This window comes from Triplophysa rosa, linkage group LG19 (genome assembly GCF_024868665.1).
Source record: "Triplophysa rosa linkage group LG19, Trosa_1v2, whole genome shotgun sequence".
NCBI classification, from domain to species: Eukaryota; Metazoa; Chordata; class Actinopteri; order Cypriniformes; family Nemacheilidae; genus Triplophysa; species Triplophysa rosa.
Window position 1 is genome coordinate 13,404,563 of NC_079908.1, and position 16,592 is coordinate 13,421,154.

At 36.6% G+C, this 16,592-nt stretch overlaps 4 protein-coding genes across 6 annotated transcripts; 2 read left to right on the forward strand and 2 right to left on the reverse strand.

The window, feature by feature from the left end:
- The first annotated feature begins 897 nt into the window (after positions 1 to 897).
- On the forward strand, positions 898 to 2,810 carry cbr1l (carbonyl reductase 1-like). The gene is made up of 4 exons (XM_057360470.1): positions 898 to 1,332; positions 1,446 to 1,626; positions 1,710 to 1,833; positions 1,995 to 2,810. Exons 1-4 carry the CDS (start codon positions 1,044 to 1,046, stop codon positions 2,232 to 2,234), a joined length of 834 nt encoding a protein of 277 aa, XP_057216453.1. The 5' UTR covers positions 898 to 1,043; the 3' UTR covers positions 2,235 to 2,810.
- Positions 2,811 to 3,815: 1,005 nt separating this feature from the next.
- tgfb1b (transforming growth factor, beta 1b) lies at positions 3,816 to 9,464 on the reverse strand. Of its 3 annotated transcripts, none has more exons than XM_057360316.1 (8): positions 9,338 to 9,464; positions 7,362 to 7,878; positions 6,024 to 6,293; positions 5,793 to 5,870; positions 5,570 to 5,714; positions 5,318 to 5,468; positions 5,121 to 5,231; positions 3,816 to 4,942 (listed from the first exon to the last, which is right to left on the reverse strand). In XM_057360316.1, exons 2-8 carry the CDS (start codon positions 7,702 to 7,704, stop codon positions 4,895 to 4,897), a joined length of 1,146 nt encoding a protein of 381 aa, XP_057216299.1. In that variant the 5' UTR covers positions 7,705 to 7,878; positions 9,338 to 9,464; the 3' UTR covers positions 3,816 to 4,894. The 3 variants fall into 3 exon arrangements, with proteins under 3 accessions (XP_057216299.1, XP_057216298.1, XP_057216297.1); XM_057360315.1 differs by having other exon boundaries at positions 7,362 to 8,075; XM_057360314.1 differs by lacking the exon at positions 9,338 to 9,464 and having other exon boundaries at positions 7,362 to 8,141.
- A 368-nt stretch (positions 9,465 to 9,832) lies between these two features.
- On the reverse strand, positions 9,833 to 11,773 carry b9d2 (B9 domain containing 2). Its single transcript, XM_057360805.1, has 4 exons — positions 11,690 to 11,773; positions 10,749 to 10,843; positions 10,464 to 10,589; positions 9,833 to 10,373 (listed from the first exon to the last, which is right to left on the reverse strand). The coding sequence occupies exons 1-4, from the start codon at positions 11,746 to 11,748 to the stop codon at positions 10,060 to 10,062; spliced, it is 594 nt and encodes a 197-aa protein (XP_057216788.1). The 5' UTR covers positions 11,749 to 11,773; the 3' UTR covers positions 9,833 to 10,059.
- A 1,841-nt stretch (positions 11,774 to 13,614) lies between these two features.
- LOC130569853 (odorant receptor 131-2-like) lies at positions 13,615 to 14,583 on the forward strand. Its single transcript, XM_057359751.1, has one exon. It carries the CDS (start codon positions 13,615 to 13,617, stop codon positions 14,581 to 14,583), a length of 969 nt encoding a protein of 322 aa, XP_057215734.1.
- Positions 14,584 to 16,592: the final 2,009 nt, after the last annotated feature.

Here is a 16,592-nt window from a genome sequence, read left to right on the forward strand (position 1 = left end):
GCGGGTTCTTACTGTGAAACGCGGAAGTAACGCGTGCATATAGCCTGATCGGCGCTGGTGGTCCAGTGGACTGTGCGCTGACATGTTGCGCAGCAGCACTTCGGTCGAACTCTTCATACTGTATATAATGCCCCAAAATAGCCTCTGTTATTTTAATAACATGAAATGAATTACCTTCCCTGCGTTCCATTTCCCCTATTTGTACTATGCCCTATTAGCAAATACTTTTTTGTGTTGGAATAGTAGGTATAGGCTACTTTTGAGTGCATAGCAAGAGAGCATGCACACACTGGGACATACTAACGTGTGACGGAAGTGACATTTTTTCAAACATCAAAATACAACTCCTTTTTGCATTTAAACATTTCAATCAAAATAATTTATTATTTGTGGTATATAGTTTAATTTTTCGATTCAGTTATGCATCATGCATTTAATTTATGAATTCTGTGTAGTGCAACTAAACTGCGCCATCTCGCGGTGAGTTATGGGTAGTGTGCATTTATCTAGGCTACACTTTGAATTTTCACCAAAAACAGTAGACCATCCGGGAACTTTATGGATACTCATTTTTGGGACATACAAATGGAATTTTCGAATAGTATTTAGGACGGATAGTATGCGAATTGGGCCTGTTTTTATTCTGTAATGGTTTTATAGGCGTATTATGGGCCTAATTTGTAGTAACTATGTTTTTGGACAAGTTGATTATATTTGTTTTACAAAAGTTTTACTAAAAATACCATAGTTAATCTGTGGTGTGGTGATTCTATACTATTTTGTGATTACTATAATTTTACAAAAAAAATCTTACCAATTTACTATTGTTAAATTTCTTAAAGGTTAAGAGTGTGTTATACAATGATAACATCAAGTAAGCATGACTTTGCACTTTGATTCTTGTTTGCTCTAAGAGGAGGGGCTGCGTCCCGTGAAAAAGCGGAACAATTTCGGAAACTAGAACTTTATCAAAGTTCTTTTTACACCAGATTGCCTATTCTGTGTCCTTGCTCACCTGCAGACATTGGTCAAAACCTCCCAAAATGTCCAAGAAAGTAGCTGTAGTTACAGGAGCAAACAAAGGCGTCGGACTCGCTATTGTGAAAGGGCTGTGCAAGGCGGGTTTCGCGGGAGACATTCTCCTCACCGCACGCAATGAAAAACTGGGACAGGAGGCTGTTTCTGCACTGCATTCGGAAGGGTGCAAAAAAGTCGTTTTCCATCAGCTCGACATCTGTGACCAGGGAAGCTGTTTAAAACTCCGCAAGTTTCTGGAGGAGAACTACGGCGGCCTGGATGTGCTTATTAACAATGCGGGAATCGCGTTCAAACGTTAGTACCAGAAATCTTTTTTCATTAATGACTGTAATACTATATCTTTAATGTTATTTGTTTGTCAACACGCAGAAAAGTAGTGTCAATATATTGTGTAATTGTATTTGCAGAGGCAGCGACAGAGCCATTTGGAGAGCAGGCTGAGGTGACCATGCGTACCAACTTCTGGGGAACCCTGTGGGTGTGCCATGCCCTCCTGCCAATCCTGCGACCCAGTGCTCGGGTGGTCAGTGTGTCTAGTTTTGTCAGCAAGAGATCACTTGATCAGTGCAGTGCTGAATTACAGGCAAAGTATGAATGAGACATTTTTATTGTATGATTATAATAACTAATAGGTCAAATCAGGTGTTTATTTTTGTTTGTGTTTTGGTCAGATTAAGAAGTTCAGATACTTCAGAAGAGGAGCTGTGCCTGTTGATGGGGGAGTTTGTTAGTGCTGCACAGAAAGGGGACCATCAAGCTCAGGGTTGGCCAAACACCGCTTATGGTACCACCAAGGTAACAAACATCCAGTTGTCTCGCATACAAAAGTTTGTAAAATTCTTTAATACTTGGCTCATTGTTTAATAAACAGACACGCAAGGATCAGGTGATGTGTGGAATGTTGTGAATGTGAAAAGCCAAGCTTTCTGGGCAATGTTTTGTCCTGTCATTTGTAGATCGGTGTGACTGTGCTTTCAAGGATCCAGGCACATGTTCTCACTGAGACGAGGCCGGGAGACGGTATTCTCCTGAATGCTTGCTGTCCAGGGTGGGTGCGGACAGACATGGCTGGACCAAAAGCTCCCAAGAGCCCAGAGGAAGGAGCGGAGACTCCTGTCTATCTGGCCATGCTGCCTGTTGGAGCCAAGGAGCCACATGGACAGTTAGTGTGGGACAAGACTGTACAGGAATGGTAGAAAGAAGAGCCACATTATTAGTTCATTCCATCTGAAAAAACATCATGATTTCCATTTTTGTAAATTGTTCTTGTAACTGGTTTAAAAGAACATTTCATATTTTTTTCTTTCATACCTCTGCCATATGAATATACTTGTATCTCTGTGCAGTTTATTATATGCTCATTAGCTGGATGACTTGAATCCTTATGGACTTGATTTAGCTCCCATAATCAAGCTTTTAGGTAATAAAAAGATAATGGCTTGTAAACTTTAGTAGTATATAGCCTTTAGTGGACTCAATAGAACTATTTGCACTTTATCTACATTTAGCAAAGGTTGTGCCATGCTCTATAAGTGCATATTCATAAATTAAACATGTATCATATCATGCCATTTATTTTTGTCACTAAAAAGTTTAAGCCTGATTGCATTGACATTCTGTTTGATCTCTTATCATAGGATACTTGAATATCTTATTTCACTTTTACATTTGACACACACATTGGAATAAATTGACTGGTCACTGATCTGCCCTTCAGAACGACACCCACCTCACCTCACAATAACTGATGAATAAAATGACCTTGATTTTAGACAAGGTTTTGTCTTATGTTGTCATTTTGAGCTCTTATGAAACCAGCTAAAACCATCACATGTTTTTAAATTAAATTAGCTTTTAGGCCTATGTTGTCAACCAACAAGGAGAGTTGTTTCAACACATGGTTGAATTAAATGTGGACAAACCCACAGTCTGGGTTTAAATGAACCATGCTGGGTTTCCTCACCATGGATTAGACAACCCAGCATAGAGTGTGTGCTGTGGTCAAAACATTAAATTTAATGCTGAGCTGACAGTGTGTATCTCTAAAGAACTTATGGTAGGTTTCTATGATTTCCCCTCTTAGCTTAAAACGTAATGTGTGCAAGGCCCATGCAGTCAGTTTTATCAGCATTCAACATAATGCTGAATTGCAGGGAAAGTGTAGTACTCGTAGAACAGCAGTAGAGGGCACCATAGATTTGTGTAAAATATTATGAAGGCATTACAACACAACCCCTACTAACGTAATTATAACATTTTACATAAGGAGCTTCATGTGGGAAAACTATTGGGAAGATCTTTAATAAACGAACAGAAACGAGTCTGTATATTCATCATAGATGTTTTTTTAGAAAAAAGTCGCAAATAAAATTAAAATGGCTTGGGCTACTTGAGGTTCCATTTAACAATACTTTTAGTTCTGCTATACCCAAATTGGTCCACTAGAGGTCAGCATTGGACTAACAATAATATTCCACCAAACAATTACCTCTCTCCTTTCTCATTTGTGTTAGTACCACTATTTTCAGTCTAACCTTTTATTGATGTATACTGTTGCCATATCTAAAGACTGACTTTCATTGATTCTGTTTTATAATCACAGGATTTTATGTATGTGGTCCTACTGTAAATAGGATGGCTTTATATGTAAAGTCAGGGAGTGTTTAGACAAGGTAGACAAATTGTTCATATTTTGTATGTTTTAAATAGTCCAAGTTTCAATTTATGTATGTTTCCACAACTGTATTAGACACATAAGGATAATTATTTTTTAACAAATTAATTGTACAACTATTATATTTTGAGCAAGAGCATACAATTATATGCATTAATCTACATTTACATTTACATTAATCCTTTAGCAGACGCTTTTATCCAAAGCAATTTACAGAGAGTTCAGGGAGCAATAAAGCGATATGTCATAAAGGAGCAATAATACAATAGGTGCTAATACCAAGTTACTAGTTTCAACAAAAGCCAGAACAATACCTTTTTTTCATTTGTCTGTCAAGTATTCACAGAAGAGATGGGTTTTAAGTAGTTTTTTGAATGTTGTGAGAGATGTGGTTGACCTGACTGAGTTAGGAAGAATGTTCCACCAGGAAGGAGTTGTGTAGACAGTGTAGAATCTAGTGTACAAACATGTACTGTATTTAATCCACTTCCTTCATATCAAGCAACAGAAGATAGACAAAACTGGCCTGCAGGAAATTGTTCAGATTTCCTGAACAGCTGTAACAGATCTGGACAGTGGGAGCTTGGAAAACTCAACAATGAAAAACATTCAAGAGTGATCACAGTTGTGCGTGTGCAACTGAATGTATCATGACGGCTGACTTGAAAAAATTTTGGCAATATGTTTACTAAATATGGGGATATATATGATAAAATTATGGCCGTTTACGTTCTTATAGCATGTATTTGGGAACAAGTTTTTGTCTTTTTCACTGCCAACAGCATTACAAAAAAAAAACAGAGGAACAGAACAACTTGTAAAGGCCTATTGTGCATCAGATTACATATATTTATAACAGTTTTCTTAAAGCACAACTGAATGAAATGTATTTCACCAAAAAAAGTCTGTACAATACAAAATGGACAGTAGTGTGGTGAAAAATTCAGTCACAATTTATTTGAGAGTTACTTAATACTTTCAGTTGGCAACCTTTATATTAAACAATAGATGCTGTATTACCACTTGTATGAAAAACGTACATGTGTGATGTCTGTGAACTAAAAATGATCAAACAAATGAATAGGTAACAATACAGTATACAGAATACAGCAGAAAACAGTACAAACTTAGACCTCATCCACGAGATATTCCTCCCATCAGGACCACAGGAAAATCGTGACCTCAGCAGCACTTGCAGGTTTTCACAATCATATTTGACAACTGTTCTACCTGAGGAAAGTTAACATTTTAATTAGACAACGTTGTGGCACGTGTTTTATACATACAAGATTAGATGGCTTATCCTAATATCATACAATATGTAGGCCACTGACAAAAGTTGTTAAATTCCTTGACACTGTGATAAAATAAAATGAGAATAAAAACATGTAAAAAAAATAAAATGTACCTTATGCTGCCTCCCCACATAGTACAGAATGGGCAATGGATCTAGAACTTGCGGTACACAGCAAGGTTGAGCAGAGGCGCCAGGATTATGATGCTTATATAGTGCAAGTACCTGCGGTAGTCAGATAAACAAATATAAGACATATTTTCTAAATGTCCTAATAATGAAGTGTGTAGAGGCATCCATCATTCTGGTACCTGCGAATACTTATTTTCTGAATTCCAGAAGTAAGAGCAAGAGCCAGTGCAATAGTTGGCATAGTAACCCGAGGGCTTGTGTATCCACTTCCAGCCCAGGTCTTTGCGAAAGTCGATATACAGACTTCTCACACAGCAACCGTCAGACTTTCTGCATTGGTGATGAAAATAACACATTTATGACTTATGATCTTGACACATCATACACACATACTGTATAAACATACAAAGAGTTTATTAAAAAAGACATACTCAGTGCAAACTGCATCTGTTTCTGCTTGCCGCTTGCTGCGAGATTTCAAATGACTGTGGCGATCAGCAGGAAGTGACATCACCAAAATGTGGGGCCTTAACTGTTCAGTTAAGAATGCTGTATCAACTCTTTCTTTAGACAAAGCTGCATACAGAAATAACAATATTAACCTATAAAATGCCAACATCATGCAATCTTAATCTTGAATGACTTAATACAGACCCGTTATGGTGAAGTCAAACTTTGCCTCGGGTTCACCACATTCACAGTGTAGCCTCAGCTGAAATCCTTGTCTCTTTTCTAGGATTAAAATTCTATGAAAGTGATTTACAGCTCTTATAGTGATAATGTTTCAGTTTCAAAAATGAATCTCTAAATGTTGTTAGCAATTCACAATGAACAAACTTGATTCCATGTCAAAACTTTTAAAGGTACAGTGGCGTTATTTCTCACCTGACTTCTGCAGCCAGTTCTTCAAGGTCTGCGTCACGTCAAAAGACAGCCGTTTCTTTTCTAGTTCTTTGGTAATGAAGCGTGAATCCAGGTAACGGGTTTTATTTCCAATGACCTGGTGCAGTTCCAGTCTTTGCTCTGAACCAGGAGCTAAATTAACTTGTTTAACAAGCATACGGAGCTCTGCCTGGTGTATGATGCGCTCTGAACCCAATGTGTGATTCATCTCTGTGATGTTGAACCATACGTACTTGGCTACGTTGTTTTCCACTGGTTATGAGACAGACAGCAAACATGTTATATGTTATGAGAAATATGAAACAAGCCGGGACGTGCATGTATTTACATTTTACAAAGACATTAAGCAGTGTAACTAGACTAAAGAGTGTGTTTAAGAATGAGAAGGTCTTTCTATTGTAGCAACACTCGTAAAAATAAGGGTGCCTAAAAGGGTCTTTACAGCAATGCAATAGAAGAACCATTTTTGGTTCCAGAAAGAACCATTCAGTCAAAGGTTCTTTAAAGAACCATCTCTTTTTACCTTTTTATAATCTGAAGTTTTGGTAAAACAGAAAGGTTCTTCAGATGTTAAGGTTCTTCATGGAACCATTTAGACAAAAATGTTTTTTCATGGCAACTTTACTTTTAAGAGTGTAAGGTAATAAAAACATAACGTTTCATTATGTAAGGTCTTTATACACCTCTGAAGACATAGTTATGTAAATTGCATTTCTGTCAAACGATCTGCCAAAAAACCTTAGCTTGTCGGCAACTTCTTTAAACAGTAAGTCTTAAAAGTAGCTTGAGGCTTAACAAGCTGCAGCTGCAACTCCTTCGCCTGATGTGTGGTTTTGTCTTTTGGCAAACAAACAACACATTTAAGAATTTGGGGTGCTTGTACATCAAACTTCATGTCATGGGATGGCAAACATATAAAATGTGGAAATTAATAAGAAGGGATGGGAATCAGGCAGGCATTGAAAACTAACTGTGGTAATTGTCAGTGGTTTTTCATGTTCATTTTAGAAAACCGACACCATACCATCACCACATAAGCCAAACAAGGGCTTTTGCCATAGTCCAAATACGGAAATGAGATTCATTAACAAACTGAGGGAAATTTAGATCGAAAGCTTTACCAAAACGCTCTTCATCCAGTATGAGTCACTCATATACTAAGTGTTCTCTAAGCAGCTTTCCTGTTTGCAGTCAGATAATTTGAACACACCCTCGGGTCTCTGAGGACATCATCAGGCGCAAGGGTTTCAGCTGCTAAACCTAAGCATGCTTCTGTACTTATCACATTACATCTTTTGCTTGAACCAAAGGGCTACTTACTCAGCTCCATTTGAAACTTGTGAACTTCTTTAGCGTAGTATTCCTCCTTCGCTGTTTCCTCTGCAGGTACAAGTTCAGGGTCCACCGTCTTTTCTTCACTTAACTCCACAGTGCTGTTGTACACTGACAAGAGTTCTAGAGGGATGGTTTGAGATTCTTCTTCTTCATCCATTTCTGGTTCTTTGGGTAATCGCAGCTTGCTGAGAATCTGACCACGAATAGCTTCAACACGCTTTCTCTTTATCAATTCCAAGTCTAAAGGACTGCAAGTTGACAAGGCTCGGCCATAGTGCACAAATCCCAGCAGGCATTGCAGTACCAATAATAATATCTCGGCTCTCATAGTCTTTGAATGTGTTAGTGGATGGTTAAAAACTTGAAGACTGTGTGAGCTGTAGGTGTAGTTTTACTTAAGCATTGCAGAAATGTCCCAAACCCAAAGGCCCTTCATCAAAACCAAAACATCACCGAGAGACTGAAGTCCATGTTACTGACCATCCGGCAGGCACCAAAATCTCTGAAAAGCACAAAACTCACCAATAAAGTCAGATGTCCATCAAACTGGTATGAGATGCCATGCTTCAATTACAGGACATAGTTCCCATTCGATATCTTCAGTAATTTCTTGGTGCTTATTCAAATGTTATCAGCGGTTCAAAGTAATATCAGTGATTTTTTTTGTGTTCTTCCTTTGTTCCGTAAACTCGTGGTGTGCTTTCAAATTTAGGAATGACAAAAGAGGAAAAGGAAGTAGCACAGTTTAAGCAAATGATACAGCACTTCCTCTGCAGTTTCCCCTGCAGATTTAACCCTTACGGCAAATAATATGTGAGCCAGTTTTAGGTTAACTAACATCTACATTCACATGTTTGCATACATTTATATGTATTTGTACAAATCTAGTTCATAATAAAAAACGTAATACATTGAATGATGCAGACAATTTACACAAACTTTACAACAAATAAATGCTGCCATTAAAGGTTTCTCAAAGTTTTGGGCTATGTTAACATGGAAATACGAACTTGCACAACACAGAAAGCATATGCTAGTATTTTAACAGCTAATCTGTTAAAATATCTCCTGTAGTTCATGGTGACAAGATGCAAAAGTAATTCCCAATGAAAGTATCCTAAATTGTAACTTCATTACTCTTACAAATGTTTGTTAGCAGAGGCTTTAAAGGGGTCATGTGGCACGAACACGTGTTTCCCTGTGTCTTTGATGTGTTACAAGTTGCCCATGCATGTATTAGACACGTAAAATTGCAAAAGTGAAAGTGTGGAACAAAAGATGCATTCTATCTAAAAGCGAATGCTCACCCAGACCTGCCTGAAACGCCTCGTGTAACCACACCCCCACAAATCTACGTCAGTTCGTGGTATGATTTGACTAAGACCGCCCAAATGTATACGCAAGTAAGGTGGGTGTACCTGTCAGTACAATTGCGTTGGAACCTGATGTTCCAAATATGGTAAGAGGCGTTACATTTCCGTCACATGCTTGGAGTATTCGACCAATCACTACGCACTGGTTAACTGGTCAATCATAGCACACCTCGCTTTTCAGAGCGAAGAGTTTTGTTAAAAACCTGTACGTTTCAGAGAGGCGGGGCAAAGAGGAGATACAAACATGCACAGTATGTGAAAAATACAGTGCTTTTTAACCTTAAATCGTGTATACACATTGCATTACATCTAAAACAATCGATAATATTCGTTTTAGCCGTGTCATATGACTCTTTTAAAAATTTTGCGAACTGCACACTTGTAAACATGAACCTTTACTTAGATAAGCACTTTACCATCCCTGTCTCCCTCTGTGTCTAAACATAGAAACAAACTGTCCTTTCTCAGTTTAGAGGGGAACATCAAAACAACAGGAAGCAAAACAACACTAAAAATACTCTTACGACCTTCTGAAACCATTACTGAAACAAATTATTGTGAAGTTTTTTTTTTAAAGAGTTTTCTTACCTCTTCAGATAAAAGACTGTGCTGAAGCAGCGAAAGCCTTAAGGTTCCTGTTTTCTACGTTCAAAACAGTCTCAATATGATTTAATATATATTTTAAATCTAAAAACTGTAATATTCTCTTTCTATCGCTTACCATAACTCATCACAGCCTGAGTTAACTTGCTCTTTTTGTCTTTCTTTAGCTGTAGCCTACTTATATGGAAACTCACACAGGAAATGACTAAAAATTGACAATGTTAGGTCTTCGGCAGCATCAGGCTGATTCTCATTATCTCCAAAAGACACATCCTATTACAGCATTTCACAAAACTGTGTGTAAAGTACTGATAAAACTGTGGTTTTATAAACTGTACATAAATAGAAATACAGGCTGTACTGTAATCTGGCAGGCTGGTCTTTTAAATGTTCGAGTCTGATAAGGCGTTGGTGTGCTGTATACTTGGCCGTTGCCTGTATGCTAAACAATACAAAATGTATGATTCAGAAATAACCCTCTTTCAAAACTGCCAAATTTAATTGCATCAAAATGCATTTGTATAAAACAAAGTGTATAAAACATGTACGAAAATGAAATAAAAAAGTTTTATATCCAAAACAGATTCATCATATAACATTCTATATACTACACATTTACATTCTGATAATCACAAATACTTATATGTGCTTCTGTTCTATACAACAAAAGATCTGCACAAAAATATCTAACAATCTCCCATCCATCGTCAGGTCTCCACACCATATCTGTCAAAGTGCCTTAGAATGACACCAAGCTCTAGTTCGACTGTGCCCATGGCAACCGTGTGGAGTCTGTATCTGTCTGCTCCACTGTAAATGAGATCTGGAGTACGCAGCTGTGGGCCACCACCGACAAAAATCTGAGCAAGTTGATCCTGCCAGGATCCCAGCGGTCGCCATGTTGCACATTGCAAGCGATGCTGCCCTGGGCTTGATGGTACATGGCAATAACCGTAACCGTACAGCTGGCATCGCCCAAATGAGTCCTGATGCCACACTTGGAGATGAAGCTTTGGCCATCCTAGAGAGAAAGATGACGCCCCATTCATTACTTCAAAATCACATAAATTACTCCAATATCTGCTGCGAAGATTGAATATAAAACAAATACCCTGTAAGCCTTTAGTTGTGTAGTGCAAATCAATAGGATGGCTCCAGTATGCCATGTCTCCAATCTGAGGCATATCCACTTGGGTCTGGCCTTCCTTTAGACCAGACAGAAGCCTCCATGCTCCACCTGATAGCAGTACAGTGAAATACAAGCAATACAGGATTTTAATGAAGTAATCTTGTTTATACAATTAATTGTTGTCCTAGATGTTTCTTTAAAAAAACAAACTTCGACTTGATAGTAAAATATTAGGAAAGTAAGATTACTATTTAAAAAAATAGACACCTGTGTGTATGCCCCACTTGCAAAAGAGGCTGTTCTGTGGGAAACCAGTGGCCCCAATGATCTGGCCAATTATATGCACTTCTGCCATAAGACTCCTGAAAAATATCACATTCATTAGATAGACATTATGTAGTTTGTAATCAAACAGATCTAAGAATAGTGGCATATTGCACTCTTATGAATTAATATTTATTTGCAAGTCGTTTTGGATAAAAGCGTAAAAATTAAATGCAAATGTATACATACATACACATGTATACATGTTCTGTTCTTTTTTATTGTTATGCATCGATAAATAAACTTTAATGTGACTTTGAAGCACAGTCATCTGTGATAATTTCAGCTAAACAAACACTCACGTTTACTTATCTTTACCAAAATTAACCATGGTTGAACACTGTCGTAAAACCATGGTTTTCCCATTAGTAATCGATACACCAAAAAACATTGTTTCTATACTTTTATCGCATAAACATGGTTCATTTTTGTAAGGGTATCTATCTACATGTGGACACTCTATGGACTTATATTACAACCTAACTCACACTCCAACCCTAAACCTAGTAAAACATAATATAATAAACATAATAATAATAAAACGTAATTTACTGTATTATTTTATTGTTTTTTATTTTGATTTGCTTTTACAAATAAAGACGTCATAATAAAGTTATATGCAGATTCACGTTTTACGTGCAATAACAGATTTTGCAACAGATATCCAAACCCAGCCTGCTAAGTTAACTTAAATCAGAACAGAGAGAACAGCTAACGGTAACTAGCGACCTGGCTAGTCACATTCATTCTCTGCTTTCACCAGAGACAAACCAAACACACTAAATAACACCATCGGTTACAGTAAACACGTGTACAATAAAATAATCAATAAATTCAACAATCATTAAAGCTAATGCTATTTCAATAGGAACAAAAATACAAACCTAGCTGACTGAGCGTTTCTGCACCGTTTACAACACCTCTCTGTCGTTAAGACAGTCATTTCCTTAGAAACACGGTTTCCTCGTGCGCAGTGTTCCAAGTGAGTTCCGTTTTAACAAACCCATTTACTGCCATCTAGCGTCGGGTACGTTACACAGCAGGTAATTTATGTTTAATATAACTGTACAGATGACAAAAGAATCAAACAAAACTTAGCAAAACAAATATTATCCTCTCAGTTAGATTTTAGTGTCGGCATTAACCACACTGACTTTTTTAAAAATCGTTATAGTAAAAGTTATGGTTCAGATTTTTCACAATGAAAAAATAAGTTTGCTATTCTTTACTTGTAAAAGAGGGCCTACTCTACAGTCTGACCTATTTGGAGTTGTATGCTTATTTTTATGCGCTAAACTGTAAAATGTTTACAAAAAATCATTAAAATGTTTACATAGCACACTCAATAACAAGAGCAGCCATAAGGAAAATAACAAGATCCAAACATGTTTTTCTCTTCCCTGTGACCCAGGGTACATCTCACCTTGGATAGAGTTTAACAACACAGATGTATCCTTAGAGAACATGGTTGTACAAACAGACAGACAAATAGTAAATATTTGATGAGATTTTTAATGAAAACGCAAGGGATTTTGTGAAGGGAATTCTGATGTAACCCAAGACTGATATGATAATGTATCATTAAATAAACACAGTGTAAAACATATATACGTACATATGTACACATATACTAAGATGTTTTAATATAATAGTGTCAATGATATTATGATATTATGATTGTATGATTGATATGATATACATTGTACATACGTACAATGTATAATGACTACTCATCATGTGGTGTGACCATTAATAGAATATAGAATATTAATAACAGTTATTAATAGAATATTAATAACTGTATTCAATTAAAAAAACATCTATTTAATTTCTGTCACTGAAATTTGAATCATTGATACAGCATGCTTAAGTGAATGGTATTTTTAAAACATTTTCATCAGTTTTGCAATTTTTAGAAAAAGTTAAAAAAGACAACTTTGAAATTATAGAACAAAACATGAGAACATTACTTACCAAAACTCGAAGAAATGCAAATACTTTGTTTCTAAACACTTTAAATACTGAGAACTTGTAAAAAAGGTTAAGCATGTTAAGGAAATGAATACATTTTAGGATAAATAACACCACATGACATGTTTGGCTATGGCCAATTCATCTAGATGAAAAAACAGTAAAATCACTTAATTAATTTTTTATACCATACCATACTTAATGTTTGAATATTTGAATTTGAATACTTGAATATAATACAATTGAATTGCAATATACATTATTATTTTCTGTATTTTAAAATTGTTGAAAATGTTGTTTGATTTGTATTTGTGTTTTGTTTACCCTTTATGTTTAGTCATATGACACACATAATTTTTGATCAAAATGCAACCAACATTTTTGCACGCACGCACACACACACGCACGCACGCACTCACAAACACACATACGCACGCGCACGCACGCATGCACACACACACACACACACACACACACACGCACACACACACACACACACACACACACACACACACTATTCATTCAATTCAGTTTGTCCCTAAACTATGGCTAAGAACACCCACAAATAACTACTGGGATTCAATACGTACTTTGTGACACAACTCTACAACAAGTGGGCAGATATTTAAATTGTGAAGCCTCATCTTCTCTTTCTTCATTTACTCTTTGTGATTTTAACAACACCAGTGGGAGGAACTATTGAGGATATGCAGTTACAAAGACTTTAGATAACAATATTATAGCGGCAACATAGCGTGCACTTACAAATATTATTCTGTGATATTGTTCTAACAGCAAATGTGTTGAAGGTGCTCTCCTTATTTTCACTCCACTGAATATGTCCAGTCTAAATGGCTCCACATCTAACCTCACTCAGAATCAGAATCCACTTGTGGCGGATCGAGATGTGAGAACAGTTTTGTCTGTGACCCCATGTGTCGTTTTCCTCTATGTCAACGGTGTGATGCTATTCACCTTGAAGAAAAAGGCTGTTTTCCAGGATTCATCTCGCTACATTCTGTTCGGTCACATGCTTTGGCTTGACACATTTAATCTGCTCATGAGTGTAGTGCTGTTTGTTATTGCTGTTAGTAGGATTTCTTTATTGAAAGTTGTCTGTGTTATTCTTTTGGTTGCTGCTACAGTTATCTATCAGGTTTCAATTTTAAATCTGGCTTTAATGTCACTGGAGAGGTATGTGGCCATCTGCTTTCCTCTCAGGCATGCAGATATCACCACGTTCAGAAGAACTCACATGGCCATTGGTGTTGTCTGGATGATAAGTTGGATTAAGCCCATGTCTGAGCTGACTATTTTCTATGCCTTTGATTCAACAAACACACAAGTTAATTTGCTCTGTTCGAAAACAACTTTTTTCAGGCTGCCAATATATAAGAAACTTGATGTAGCCTTTGCTTGTATATATTTTGTGTCTGTGTGTTTTATTGTAATATTTACTTATGCATCTATAGCAATTGTGGCTAAATCAGCCTCCGGTGATAAGATTTCAGCCAAAAAAGCTAATAAGACTGTCCTGTTGCATTTAATACAGTTGGGTCTGGGTGCTGCGTCTATTTTAGTCGGAGTCATCCAAGAGGCCGCATTCATTTATACTGACTATTTTACTGCAATGTCGATAATGTATATTTGTTTTGTAGTATTTCAGATTTCCCCCAGATGTCTTAGTCCTCTTATATATGGCCTGAGAGATCAAGCCTTTAGCTGTTTATTTAAATACTACTTCACATTTGGTCTGAAAAGGCAAAACAGTTGTCATACAGAGACACATTTAGTAGCAGGACACTGATAGTTTTTTTACAGTGACTTTACTGAATATGTTTCTTAACATGATTTAGCTGATATATTTCTTTATCTTTCATTTCAGAAATAAAAAATATAATTTGCCATAATAGCAAAGCTTGATCTAAATGATCTGAATATATTAGGTACACAAGGTTGAAACACACCGTCTGACCGAAATTATTATATATGTATATATATTTTCTTTTTTCACTCATAATAGTTATCTAATAATGGAAGCAGATTGTTTTGTATTTGTCAATTTATACGTTTAAATTGAAAAGATGTAACATCTAGATGTAATTTGATGTTACTGAGGTCACTTCTGCCTCACCATATAAACACAATAAGGTGTCTTCAAATAAAATGTATTTATTTAACACTTAATCAAACTTTTCTTTTTGGTTGACATTATAGTAGGTTTGTTGGGGTAGGGGGATTTTAGTAAACTGGGACACTTTTTTTCCATTAATTTCACTGACTAAAGTGTCTCTTTTTACCATACTGTGTCACCCTAGTACTTGTGTTAAAAAAACGATTAAAAGTCTGGCAGCAGAGTTTCCAGACAAATTCCGTAAAATTATGGGAAAAAACTGTTTCACAAAATTACATGAAATAAACTGTAAAAATACGGAGCTAATTTTACATGTAAAATAAAAACACTCTCTTAAATATCAGTACTTTACTTTGTACCTTCAATGAAACTGAAAAATACATTTTGGGGAAATGCAAAGATATTTATTTTTGAAAATGTTCATCTGACAGTGGGATTACAAGATGAGTATGATTCAGAACATGAAAAATAGCTCTGTACATGCAAGGTATTCAGTAATTATACATCTAGACTTTAATTGAGTAACTGGAGCCATATAGATTACTTATGCTGCCTATAGGTGACTTGGATTGTCAGAGTTTTGGTCCCGCTCACTGTCATTATATGCCTTCCAAAAATCCTGAAGTTATCTGAAGAAAGAAAAACATACATCTAAGATGGCACCAGGTTAAAGGTGCAGTTTGTAACAATTTTGCAGTAGAATATCCAAAAACCACTAGGCTAGTGTTATATATTTTGTTCAGCTGAGTACTTACAATTTCTCAAATGTTTCCAACTACTTGAGGTACCAAAGGTACCAAAAGCTGGTTCAATGACCATGGTGGTTCTGTGCTTGATTGGCCAGCAAACCTGCCTGACCTGAACATGGGGTATTGTCAAGAGGAAGTGGAGAGACACCAGACCCAACAATGCAGATCACCTGAAGGCCGCTATCAAAGCAACCTGGGCTTCCATTACACCTGAGCATTGCTACAGGTTGATTGCCTCCATGCCACACCACATTGATGCAGTAATTCATGCAAAAGGTGGCCCAACCAAATATTGAGTGCATAGAAATGAACATACTTTTCAGAAGCCTGACATTTCTGTTTAAAATATCCTTTTTTATTGATCTTATGTAATATTCTAATTTTCTGAGACACTGAATTTTTGGGTTTTCATTATCTGTAAGCCATAATCATCAAAATTTCAAGAAATAAAGGCTTGAAATAATTCACTCTATGTGTAATGAATCTATATAATATATGGGTTTCACTTTCTGAAATAAGTGACAAAAAATAATGACCTATTTCACGATATTCAAATTTTTTGAGATGTGCAGCGCCTGCCATGCTTCCATAGTAATCCGCTGGAGTTGGAAAACTCCCGCTCTGTCAAAGCACTAGTACCGTCACTCACAGCCGTTACGACGCAAGTGGCGCCAAATTTGAATTTGTGGCGTCTGACTGGATGATGGAAGCCATACACACAACTAAAATATATCCCTAGAATGAGAGTTATAAGTTTGATTGCTATTCAGATAAAATTACAATATTGTTGTTTCAATTAAAAATACGTTCGTACAGTACTATACAACTGACGATGTGTAGCATTGATGAGAACCATACAAAGGGCATTATCAGCAAGACCTCACCAAAAGGCATCTTTCACCCAGGATAATGGATGTGATGAAATTGGGATCG

Bases quoted from the DNA above. Each gene is read 5' to 3' on its own strand.
- cbr1l (XM_057360470.1), top strand. From the start codon at position 1,044: ATGTCCAAGAAAGTAGCTGTAGTTACAGGAGCAAACAAAGGCGTCGGA. The intron at 1,333-1,445 runs GTTAGTACCAGA...TTGTATTTGCAG, and splicing joins TGCGGGAATCGCGTTCAAAC to AGGCAGCGACAGAGCCATTT. The intron at 1,834-1,994 runs GTAACAAACATC...TGTCATTTGTAG, and splicing joins CCGCTTATGGTACCACCAAG to ATCGGTGTGACTGTGCTTTC.
- tgfb1b (XM_057360316.1), bottom strand. From the start codon at position 7,704: ATGAGAGCCGAGATATTATTATTGGTACTGCAATGCCTGCTGGGATTT. The intron at 5,871-6,023 runs GTGAGAAATAAC...TTTTAATCCTAG, and splicing joins GAACTGGCTGCAGAAGTCAG to AAAAGAGACAAGGATTTCAG. The intron at 5,715-5,792 runs GTCTGTATTAAG...TTCTGTATGCAG, and splicing joins GTTTGACTTCACCATAACGG to CTTTGTCTAAAGAAAGAGTT.
- b9d2 (XM_057360805.1), bottom strand. From the start codon at position 11,748: ATGACTGTCTTAACGACAGAGAGGTGTTGTAAACGGTGCAGAAACGCT. The intron at 10,844-11,689 runs GTTTGTATTTTT...GATATTTTTCAG, and splicing joins AGAAACGCTCAGTCAGCTAG to GAGTCTTATGGCAGAAGTGC. The intron at 10,374-10,463 runs GTATTTGTTTTA...CTTTCTCTCTAG, and splicing joins CACAACTAAAGGCTTACAGG to GATGGCCAAAGCTTCATCTC.
- LOC130569853 (XM_057359751.1), top strand. From the start codon at position 13,615: ATGTCCAGTCTAAATGGCTCCACATCTAACCTCACTCAGAATCAGAAT.